This window comes from Oncorhynchus nerka, linkage group LG18, assembly GCF_034236695.1.
Source record: "Oncorhynchus nerka isolate Pitt River linkage group LG18, Oner_Uvic_2.0, whole genome shotgun sequence".
In the NCBI taxonomy this organism is placed as follows: domain Eukaryota; kingdom Metazoa; phylum Chordata; class Actinopteri; order Salmoniformes; family Salmonidae; genus Oncorhynchus; species Oncorhynchus nerka.
In genome coordinates, this window is record NC_088413.1 from 37634751 (window position 1) to 37646822 (window position 12072).

The window sequence follows — 12072 nt, forward strand, 5'->3', positions numbered from 1 at the left end:
TGATAAGCTGTAGACCACACTATCTACCTTTTCTGTAGCTGTTTTACATACCACCACAGACTGAGGCTGGCACTAAGACAGCATTGAATGCTGTATTCTGTATTCCGCCATAAGCAAACAAGAAAAAGCTCACCCAGAGGCAGCGCTCTTAGTAGCCGGGAAACTTTAACGCAGGGAAACTTAGATCCGTTTTACCAAATTTCTATCAGCTTGTTAAATGCGCAACCAGAGGGAAAAATACTCTGGACTACCTTTACTCCACACACAGAGACGCATACAAAGCTCTCCCTCGCCCTCCATGGCAAATCTGACCAGTGACAAGATCAATAAAAAAAGTGGTCAGATGAAGCAGATGCTAAGCTACAGGACTGTTTTGCTAGCACAGACTGGAACATGTTCTGGGATTCTTCTCATGGCATTGAGGAGTACACCACATCAGTCATTGGCCTCATCAATAAGTGCATCGATGATGTCGTCCCCACAGTGATTATATGTACATACCCCAAACGGAAGCCATGGATTACAGGTAACATCCGCACTGAGCTAAATACTAGAGCTTGCGCTTTCAAGGAGCAGGATTCTAACCTGGAAGCTTATAAGAAATCCCGCTATGCCCTCTGATGAACCATCATTCAGGCAAAGCGTCAATAGAGGACCAAAATCAGCTGCACCATCGAGACTGTCAACTAGGTTTGGGTGATATCCAGATTGTCATACCAACCTTGTGCCATACCTGGATATTCAGTAATACCGGCACTGAACACAAGGTGGCTATTTGTAAACCCAAAGGTTAGCAATGTTAACAAGTACATGTAAAATCCCATAGAGAATGCTAACTAAATGCTATTGAGTGCATAGCGAACATTTTATACATGATATCTAGCTGGCAAACATTAAGTTGTTGAATTCCATACTGTAACTAGATGACCTGGCGCGTGCTGCACAACAGTGAGTGACTGAGGACTATCGGTAAGCTTCATAATAAAAGATCTTGTGACAGGTGAAATGGAAAATGCGATCTAACATATTGCACAAGTTGACTGCAGGTATTTACATAAAAAAATTCAAATGAAAAAAAAAACTTGAAAGAACTATTTAACGGTATTGAAAAATCATTCTGTGGCCATTTCCAAATACACAGCTATATGGTATACAAAACTACTGTCAACTGTGAGATCTTATATAGACAAGAGCGTTTCTTTCTAAATCATTTCCAAACAATTGAATTGGCCACAGGTGCTCCAATCATGTTGAAGTGACATCTCAAGGATGATAAAATAAAATTGGATGCACCTGAGCTCAATTTGGAGCGTCATAGCACATTTGTGTGAACATTTATGTAAATTAGATTTTTCAGTATTCTTTTTTATTTTTTTTGTACATTTCTAAAAACCTGTTTTCACTTTCTCATTATGGGAAATTTGGTGTAGATGGGTAAGGGAAAAATCAATTTAATCCATTTTGAATTTAGGCTGTAACAACAAAATGTGGAATAAGTCAAGGGGTATGAATACTTTCTGAAGGCACTGTAGACACACACACACACACACACACACACACACACACACACACACACACACACACACACACACACACACACAGTTTTGGTCTTGGATACTGATTGCCTGTGTGATGCAAAATAACTTGTTTACTGTTCTAATTATGTTAGTAACCAGTTTATAATAGCAGTAAGGCACCTCTGGGTTTGTGGTACATGGCCAATATACCACTGCTAAGGGCTGTGTCCAGGCACTCCACGTTGCGTCGTACATAAGAACAGCCCTTATAGCCATGGCATTTTGGCCATATACAGGACAGTGTCTTCAGAAAGTATTCACACCCCTCACCTTGTTCCACATTTTGTTGTATTACAGCCACAATTTAAAATGGATTAAATGGAGATTTGTTGACACTGACCAACACACAATACCCCATAACGTCAAAGTGGAATTATGTTTTTTGCCATTTTTACACATCAATAAAACATTATATTGTCTTGACTCAATAAGTATTCAATACCTTTGTTATGGCATGCCCAAATCAAGTTCCGGAGTAAATATTTGCTTAACAAGTCACATAAAAAGTTGCATGGACTCAATCTGTGTGCAATAATAGTTTAACATGATTTTTGAATGACTACCTCATCTCTGTACCCCACACATACAATTATCCCTCAGTCGAGCAGTAAATTTCAAACAGATACAACCACAAAGACCAGGGATGTTTTCCAATGTCTCTCAAAGAAGATTGGTAAAGGGGTAAAACATATATATATTTTTAAGCAGACATTGAATATCCCTTTGACCATGGCTAAATTATTCATTACACTTTGGATGGTGTATCAATACACCCAGTCACTACAAAGATACAGGCGTCCTTCCTAACTCAGTTGCAGGAGAGAAAGGAAACCACTCCGGCACAGTGGAGGTGTCATAACACCAATAAAACCTAGCGGTCAATATGGGAAATGGTTCCAATCGTTTCTTCCGCCATTCATATTTCCCATAGGAGATTTTAGAAATACTTAAAATAAGGGCTGTGTTTCATGTAGGCTTACCCTGGTGAGATGTTTTCATAACCATGTAAATCTCTCTCAGGGTAGGCCTACATGAAACTCAGCCCTTATTTGAAGTGTTTCTAAAAACCCCTATGGGAAAAATGTTTGGTGGAAAAACGATTGGAACCATTTCCTTGTTTGACCACTAGGTTTTATGGGTATTATGATTCATAATGGGGTATTATGGGCATTTATGGGTATTATGACTCGTACTCTATGGTGACTTTAAAAGAGAGTTTAATGGTTGTAATAGGAGAAAACTAAGGAAGGATCAACATTGCAGTTACTCCACAATACTAACCTAATTGACAAAGTGAAAAGAAGGAAGCCTGTAAAGAATACAAATATTCAAACATGCATCCTGTTTGCAACAAGGCACTAATGTAATACTGCAAAACAATATGGCAAAGCAATCAGTTTTTTGTCCTGAATACAAAGTGTTATGTTTGGGGCAAATCCAATACAGTAGTACTGTGTATCACACTCCAGATCTTCAAGCATAGTGTTGGCTGCATCATGTTATGGGTATGCTTGTAATCGCTAAAGACTGGAGAGTTTTTCAGGATAAAAAATAAATGTAATGGGAGCCAAGCACAGGCGAAACCCTAGAGGAAAACCTGGTTCAGTCTGCTTTCCACCAAACCATGGGAGCTTAATTCACTTTTCAGCAGGATAATAACCTAAAACACAAGGCAACATCTACAATGGAGAAGACAGTGAATGTTCCTTAGTGTCTGAGTTACTGTTTTGACTTAAATCTACTTGAAAATCTATGGCAAGATCTGAAAATGGTCTAGAATTTTGAAAAGAATAATGGGCAGGTGTGGAAACCTTTTAGAGACTTATCCAGAAAGACTCACAGCTGTAATCACTGTGAAAGGTGTTTCTACAAAGTATTGACTCGGGTGTGCATACTTATGTAAATTAGATTTCTGTATTTCATTTTCAACAACTTTTCAAAATTGTCTAGAAACATGTTTTCAGTTTTTCATTATGATGTATTGTGCATTGATGGGTGTGGGAAAAAATAAGTAATCCATTTTGAATTCAGGCTGTAGAAACAAAATTTTGAATAAGTCAAGGGTTATGAATACTTTCTGAAGGCACTGTACTACAACTCCTTTGGCCTTATTGCTTAAATATACATATACACACATGCTATCAACTCATTAGCAAAATATCTCGCGCAGCTGAGTTTGGTTGTTGCAGGTGCTTGGGAATAATTTGATGATGACATATTAAGAGCAGTTCGCAAGTTCCTTTACTTTTAAGACATCAACATTATTACCACCAATGGCAAACAGACCCAGTATTCCTCTACTTTGCCATGTAAATGTACCTCTGCAGGCTAGAGTAGCCACTTGTGTGAAGTTTGTCGCTGATGTTCTCAGCAGGACTGGGCTGAACTCCAGAGCGCTGTCCACTTTGGATAACAACTGCATTTCCTAAGAAAAAAAGAACAACACTGCTGTTAGATACAATATAAACTCCTGCATGGGTAATACTGAAGACATATTAAATAGACTCCATTTGAGTACTATGCATGAGTTTGCACAGAAACTTACCTTCACATAAAGTTTCTTTCCTCCTGAATTCAACATACAAATTCCAATGTTTAACTCCCCTGTAGGATACAATTAAAACACAATCGGTTAATGACATGTTATCAACATAAATGACAGGATCGAATAAATACTGTATTGCTGCCCAACCAAAACACTGAAAATTACACTTCTCTCTGCCGCCAGTAGGTGTCACTATGCACATAAAATGGATACATCCACCTTTAGACAGACAGTCAATAACAAAGCAATCTTCAGGGCTACTTGACATGATTGAGAGCTCATCCTTTTAGGTACTGTGACTATATTCCATGCACATAATCTAAGAGCGTAATGCTGATGCTCTATGATGCCCATTTCAAGGTAGAAGGTAAATGCCCCATCTATCCCATTCATGCATGCCAATCCCATCAGTTGTACAGAAGACAAAAAATGACTGATATAACTCCTCATATAAGGTCAGATGACTGTGACAATTAACTTAAAATTAGATCTAATGTTACTCACTAGGTAAAAGCGGTGCTACTTTGGTATGACCTGCACAGTAGCATTAAGTGAAAGGAGGTGATTACATTTAAAATATACTGCAATCATAAAAACTGAGTGCCCTAGCCTACAGCAGCATTGCAGCAGTTTGGTGGATGAAAGTGCTGAGTTGACACTTCGGGGCTGATTTCCTTGGCTCTGGCAATTCCTTTCAACCTCAGGTTTCTCTGCAAGTGAGACTGTGGATGAACAGTGCCTGTGCTACGGTTCACGCATCATGACCAACCCGTTCACTAGGGGTCACTAAGTTCACTGTTTTAGCACTGTTTCACAGAAATAAAATATTCTATCTAATGTTCTATCTAATGTCAAATAATGCATGTTTTCTTTCACAAATGAAAAGGTTGACTTTACAGCCATAGTGCCACTTAATCTGGGGCGGCAGGGTAGCCTAGTGGTTAGAGTGTTGGACTAGTAATTGAAAGATTGCAAGTTCAAACCCCCGAGCTGACAAGGTACAAATCTGTCGTTCTGTCCCTGAACAGGCAGTTAACCCACTGTTCCTAGGCCGTCATTGAAAATAAGAATTTGTTCTTAACTGACTTGCCTGGTTAAATAAAGGTAAAATAAAAAAATAAATAAAAAAATCTGGGTCTGGGAAACAGACCCTAGTGTAAGTCTACTATTACAATGTAAATGGAGAAAGCCAGGAAACATCCCTTAGTTGTTTATGATGTAGAGTCAGTGGACAGAAGAACATCTAATGTCCAAACTGTAAACAAATCTGCATCCCAAATGTCACCCAATTCCCTATATAGTGCACTACTTTTGACCAGGGTCCTAGTAAAAGGTAGTGGACTATGTAGGGAATTGGGTGCCATTTGGGACAAAACCAATGTTAATCTACCATCAATCTATAGGCTACATGCCTGGTGTGATTGTGATCTTCGAGCAGGGAGATGTAGTCTATTCTACACAATATAGTCTAGTCCTGATTAAGGAGCGCTAATGGCCATGTGTATGTAATATGGGGTTTGATGGTGATGAGGATACAGGACGAACTCGCACTGCTGATCTAAGATCAGTTTTGCGGTTTCCCCTTTAATGGTTAAGATGAGAATTTGTTTGATTCTACAACTAGCTTGGCTCCCGAGTAGCGCAGGTAGCCTAGTGGTTAGAGTGTTGGGCCAGTAACCGAAAGGTTGCTGGATCGAATCCCCAAGCTGACATGGTAAAAATCAGTCGTTTTGCACCTGAGCAAGCAGTTAACCCACTGTTCCCTGGGTGCCAAAAATGTGGATATCGATTATGGCAGCCCCCCGCACGCACCTCTAGAATTCAGAGGGGTTGGGTTAAATGCGGAAAACACATTTCAGTTGAATGCATTCAGTTGTACAGCTGACTAGGTGACACTGCATCTCAGTGCTTGAGGCGTCACTATAGACACTATGGTTCGAATCCAGGCTGTATCACAACCGGCCGTGATTGGGAGTCCCATAGGGCGGCTCACAATTGGCCCAGCGACGTCCGGGTTTGGCCAGTGTAGGCCATCATTTTAAATACAAATGTGTTTTTAACTGACTTGCCTAGTTAAATAAAGGTTCAATACAATACAAAAAATATGCTCAATGGTAAGTGGTAAGGCTCCCAAATCCTAATCAGTGTTTCTCTCAGATTTTTCTTTAGGCGGGGTGCAGAGGTCCCTAAACCAGCAGAACACCAACATTCTCTATTGAAACCTACCAACATCCGAAAATATTTGAAGTTATTCCTATAGCTCTCATGCCTTACCCCACCTCCACCCCCAAAGACTAGTCCCCTAGCCCCCGACACCCACCGTTGGCGGAGCAGCAGCGCGTCGCTGGGGCAACCAACAGGACCAGGATGTGCTCGATGACGTAGGGCTTGAGCTTGTCCATGTCAGCAGGACGTTCTGTGTGCTCCGACAGCCTGATCTGGAGGTTGAGTCCCTGCTCCACCCTGGCCGCGTTGTCCTCAACACTCTGGAAGCACAACCCCTGGGGATACGGCAGGAAAGGCATACCAGTTATGCAGAGGGAGCAAGGAGGGAGAAAGGGGGAGGGGGTTGGTTGAATAGAGCAAAGAGAGAATGAAGAGGCATGTAGAAGGAGCGATCAGTGGAATGTGGAGAGAGATTGGGGGGCAAGAGAGGGGGACAGGGTGAGAGACAAATGAGTCAAATTGTGTAAGAAAAGGAAAAGAGGAAGCGATGAAGAGTGGGAGAATACTAAGAGTGTGGGTGCATGCTTGTACACACGCACACACGCACACACACACACACACACACACACACACACACACACACACACACACACACACACACACAGCCAGCTAGAGGTAAAACTATGGGCATCAACCTGCTTCTCTCCAGTCCCTCTGTACTGTACCTAACCCACAAACGCTGCCTTAAGCTGACAAGACCAGCATCTGAGGTGTGCAAAGCTCAGCGCAAACCAGCGCAAACCATCTTGTCATCTTAGGAGGAGGAGTGACTCAGGCCTGGACTTAAGAAACAGACAGCTCGCTATCCCTGGCTAGACCCCAGACAGGGCCTCGGCCTAAAATAACAAACACCAAGCCCCTGTGAATACAACAGATACACACACTTCCTGAAGAAGCCATATTAGTACTTATCCCCCCTGACCATAGAAGTTGGCTATACTTCACAAACAGATCTGGGACCAGGCTATACCATACTAGTAGTATTCACAAGTCATTATGAACAAACAAACAAAACAAAGTTGGGTTAGGTTTGGGAGATAGAGTGGTGGGTGGGGCTTGCACCATGGCGGTGATTGCGCCACCTGTGTTTAGGGAAGCTCCCGGCCAATTAACGGACTTGTGAGAAAGCAATTATGCGCCTAGAAAGTGGTTTCACTGTCCTTGGGGCTTCTTGAGGAACCAGACTGCAGTCAGATATCATAACACTGCAGCTCACTCAATAGACGTCCCGTACACAACCTTTCAAACAATTTCATCACGAGCAATGATTCTGCAGTAAACTTTACAGCCACAATTCACGTAACATAGGTCTTATAACTGACTACAGGAGAATAACCCTTGTGATTACCGTGAAGCCAACACGATAGTGAGTACACACAGTTAATTAAGGAGTATTCAGCACTCATGTTGACAATAGTTGAAAAAAAGAATTAAATAAATAGTATAGGGCCATAAGTGCTATGAAAAGTTATTCTTACAGTTAGCATGGAATAAGGACTTTGTCATTGAAATGTTTTTCCCTTTAATAAAACGCAAATAGGTTGTCTTGAAAATATAAAGTGGTCATACACATGCATATCTGTTTAGTTTAGCATTGTTTATATTTTTATCTCGTGTACATTTTTTAAAACTAATGTAAAGTATATTTTAGTCTGTTAAAAATGATAAACAATTTACATATTGATGAAATTGTAGTGAAAAGGGGGCGGTTTAAAAAAGTGATGAGATGCCCAGTACCTGCGGCTGGCTGTATATGCTCTTGGGTAAACTGCACTCCAGCAGTAGCCCCAGGATAGTGATGTTGGAAGAATCTTCCTGGAAGAGCAAAAACAGAGAACAAAGATCCAATGGCAGAAACATACAATCCAGAGGTTGATAAATCAGCCTTCATCCCAATGCTCTTTGATGAGACAAATAGCTTGAAAAGTCATGTTGATTAGACTAAACAAATTAAAAACAGTTGAATTAATCCAGATAAAATAACAAAATTACATCCACCACTCTTTTAGATTAAAGTCTAACAGGATTTATAAATACCATTATAGCACTGAGACTGCACTTGTGAAGGTGGTAAATGACCTTTTAATGGCGTCAGACCGAGGCTCTGCATCTGTCCTCGTGCTCCTAGACCTTAGTGCTGCTTTTGATACCATCGATCACCACAATCTTTTGGAGAGATTGGAAACCCAAATTGGTCTACAAGGGCAAGTTCTGGCCTGGTTTAGATATTATCTGTCAGAAAGCTATAAGTTTGTCTATGTGAATGGTTTGTCCTCCGACAAATCAACTATAAATGTCAGTGTTCCTCAAGGTTCCATTTTAGGACCACTATAGTTTTCACTATATATTTTACCTCTTGGGCATGTCATTCGAAAACGAAATGTTAACTTTCACTGCTATGTGGATAACACACAGCTATACATTTCAATGAAACATGGTGAAGCCCCAAAATTGCCCTCGCTAGAAGCCTGTGTTTCAGACATTTGGAAATGGATGGCTGCAAACGTTCTACTTTTAAACTCAGACAAAACAGGGATGCTTGATCTAGGTCCCAAGAAACAAAGAGATCTTCTGTTGAATCTGAAAAATTAATCTTGATGGTTGTACAGTCGTCTCAAATAAAACTGGGAAGGACCTCGGCGTTACTCTGGACCCTGATCTCATTTTTGACAAACATATTAAGACTGTTTCAAGGACAGCTTTTATCCATCTACGTAACATTGCAAAAATCAGAAACTTTCTGTCCAAAAATGATGCAGAAAAATTTAGCCATGCTTTTGTTACTTCTAGGTTAGACTACTGCAATTCTCTACTTTCCAGCTACCCGGATAAAGCACTAAATAAACTTCAGTTAGTTCTAAATATGGCTGCTTGAATCCTGACTAGAACCCAAAAATTTGATCATATTACTCCAGTGCTAGCCTCCCTACACTGGCTTCTTGTCAAGGCAATGGCTGATTTCAATGTTTTACTTCTAACCTACAAAGCATTACATGGGCTTGCTCCTACCCATCTTTCCGATTTGGTCCTGCCATACATACCTACACGTGCGCTACGGTCACAAGACGCAGGCCACCTAATTGTCCCTAGAATTTCTAAGCAAAAAGATAGAGGCAGGGCTTTCTCCTATAGAGCTCAATTTTTATGGAATGGTCTGCCTACCCATGTGAGAGACGCAGACTCGGTCTCAACCTTTAAGTCTTTACTGAAGACTCATCTCTTCAGTGGGTCATATAATTGAGTGTAGTCTGGCCCAGGAGTGTGAAGGTGAACGGAAAGGCTCTGGAGCAACGAACCGCCCTTGCTGTCTCTGCCTGGCCTGTTCCCCTCTCTCCACTGGGATTCTCTGCCTCTAAACCTATTACAGGGGCTGAGTCACTGGCTTACTGGTGCTCTTCCATGCCGTCCCTAGGAGGGGTGCGTCACATGAGTGGGTTGAGTTACTGACGTGATCTTCCTGTCTGGGTTGGCACCCCCCCTTGGGTTGTGCCGTGGCGGAGATCTTTGTGGGCTATACTTGGCCTTCTCTCAGGATCGTAAATTGGTGGTTGAAGATATTCCTCTAGTGGTGTGGGGGCTGTGCTTTGGCAAAGTGGGTGGGGTATATCCTGCCTGTTTGGCCCTGTCCAGGGGTATCATCGGATGGGGCAACAGTGTCTCCTGACCCCTCCTGTCTCAGCCTCCAGTATTTATGCTGCAGTAGTTTGTGTCGGGGGGCTAGGGTCAGTCTTATATCTGGAGTACTTCTCCTGTCTTATCCGGTGTCCTGTGTGAATTTAAGTATTCCCCCCCTTCTCTCTCTGAGGACCTGAGCCCTAGGACCATGCTTCAGGACTACCTGGCATGATGACTCCGTGATGACTCCTTGCAGTCCACCTGGCCGTGCTGCTGCTCCAGTTCTGCCTGTGGCTATGGAACCCTGACCTGTTCACCGGACGTGCTACCTGTCCCAGACCTGCTGTTTTCAACTCTCTAGAGACAGCAGGAGCGGTATGAAAAGCCAACTGACATTTACTCCTGAGGTGCTGACTTGTTGCACCTCAACAACTACTGTGATTATTATTATTTGACCATGCTGGTCATTTATAAACATTTGAACATCTTGGCCATGTTCTGTTATAATCTCCACCCGGCAGAGCCAGAAGAGGACTGGCCACCCCTCATAGCCTGGTTCCTCTCTAGGTTTCTTCCTAGGTTTTGGTCTTTCTAGGGAGTTTTTCCTAGCCACCGCGCTTCTACACCTGCATTACTTGCTGTTTGGGGTTTTAGGCTGGGTTTCTGTACAGCACTATGAGATATCAGCTGATGTAAGAAGGGCTATATAAATACATTTGATTTGACTAGTGAAGAAATAAATACAGGCATGTGTAGCATAAATAACAAACTAATTATGTGAGGTTATATTAAGCAAAACATTGGTAACATACAATTGAAGTCAGAAGTTTACATACACCTCAGCCAAATACATTTAATCTCAGTTTTTCCACAATTCCTGACATTTAATCCTAGTAAAAGTTCACCGTCTTAGGTCAGTTAGGATCACCACTTTATTTTAAGAATGTGAAATGTCAGGATAATAGTAGAGAGAATGACTTATTTCAGCTTTTATTTATTTTTTCACATTCTCAGTGGATCAGAAGTTTACAAACATTCAATTCGTTTTTAGTAGCATTGCCATTAAATTGTTTATGTTGGGTCAAACGTTTCAGGTAGCCTTCCACAAGCTTCCCACAATAAGTTGGGTGCATTTTGGCCCATTCCTGTAACTAAGTCAGGTTTGTAGGCCTCCTTGCTCGCACACGCATTTTCAGGTCTGCCCTCAAATAGATTGAGGTCAGGGCATAATGATGGTCACTCCAATACCTTGACGTTGTTGTCCTTAAGCCATTTTGCCACAACTTTGGAAGTCTGCTTGGGGTCATTGTCCATTTGGAAAATCCATTTGCGGCAAAGCTTTAACTTCCTGACTGATGTCTTGAGATGTTGCTTCAATATATCCACGTAATTTTACAACCTCATGATGCCATTTGTTTTGTGAAGTGCATTAGTCCCTCCTGCAGCAAAGCACCCCCACAACATGATGCTGCCACCCCCGTGCTTCATGGTTGGGATGGTTTCTTTGGCTTGCAAGCCTCCCCATTTTTCCTCCAAACATAACGATGGTCATTATGGCCAAACAGTAACATTTTTATTTCATCAGACCAGAGGACATTTCTCCAAAAAGTACGATATTTGTCCCCATCTGCACTTGCAAACCGTAATCTTTTTCCTCCAGCATCTTCACAAGGTCGCTGCTGTTGTTCTGGGATTGATTTGCACTTTTTGCAACAAAGTACGTTCATCTCTAGGAGACGCGTCTCCTTCCTGAGCGGTATGACATCTGCGTGGTCCCATGGTGTTTGTACTTGCGTACTATTGTTTGTACAGACGAACGTGGTATCTTCAGGTGTTTGGAAATTGCTCCCAAGGGTGAACCAGACTTGTGGAGTTCTACAAAAACATTTCTGAGGTCTTGGCTAATTTCTTTTGATTTTCCCATGATGTCAAGCAAAGAGGCACTGAGTTTGAAATAAATCCACAGGTACACCTCCAATTGACTCAAATGATGTCAATTAGCCTATCAGAAACTTCTAAAGTCATGACATAATTTTCTGGAATTTTCCAAGCTGTTTAAAGGTAGTCAACTTAGTGTATGTAAACTTCTGACCCACTGGAATTGTGATG

The 12072-nt window shown here is 41.7% G+C and overlaps 1 protein-coding gene across 1 annotated transcript in view; it reads right to left on the reverse strand.

The window, feature by feature from the left end:
• Positions 1–12072, reverse strand: part of LOC115145823 (transmembrane protein 131-like) — a 96567-nt gene that overhangs the window by 24849 nt on the left and 59646 nt on the right. Inside the window, 4 exon segments of the mRNA XM_029687370.2 lie at positions 3897–4002; positions 4123–4181; positions 6443–6623; positions 8086–8163. Of these exon segments, the coding sequence (XP_029543230.2) occupies positions 3897–4002; positions 4123–4181; positions 6443–6623; positions 8086–8163 (424 nt within the window).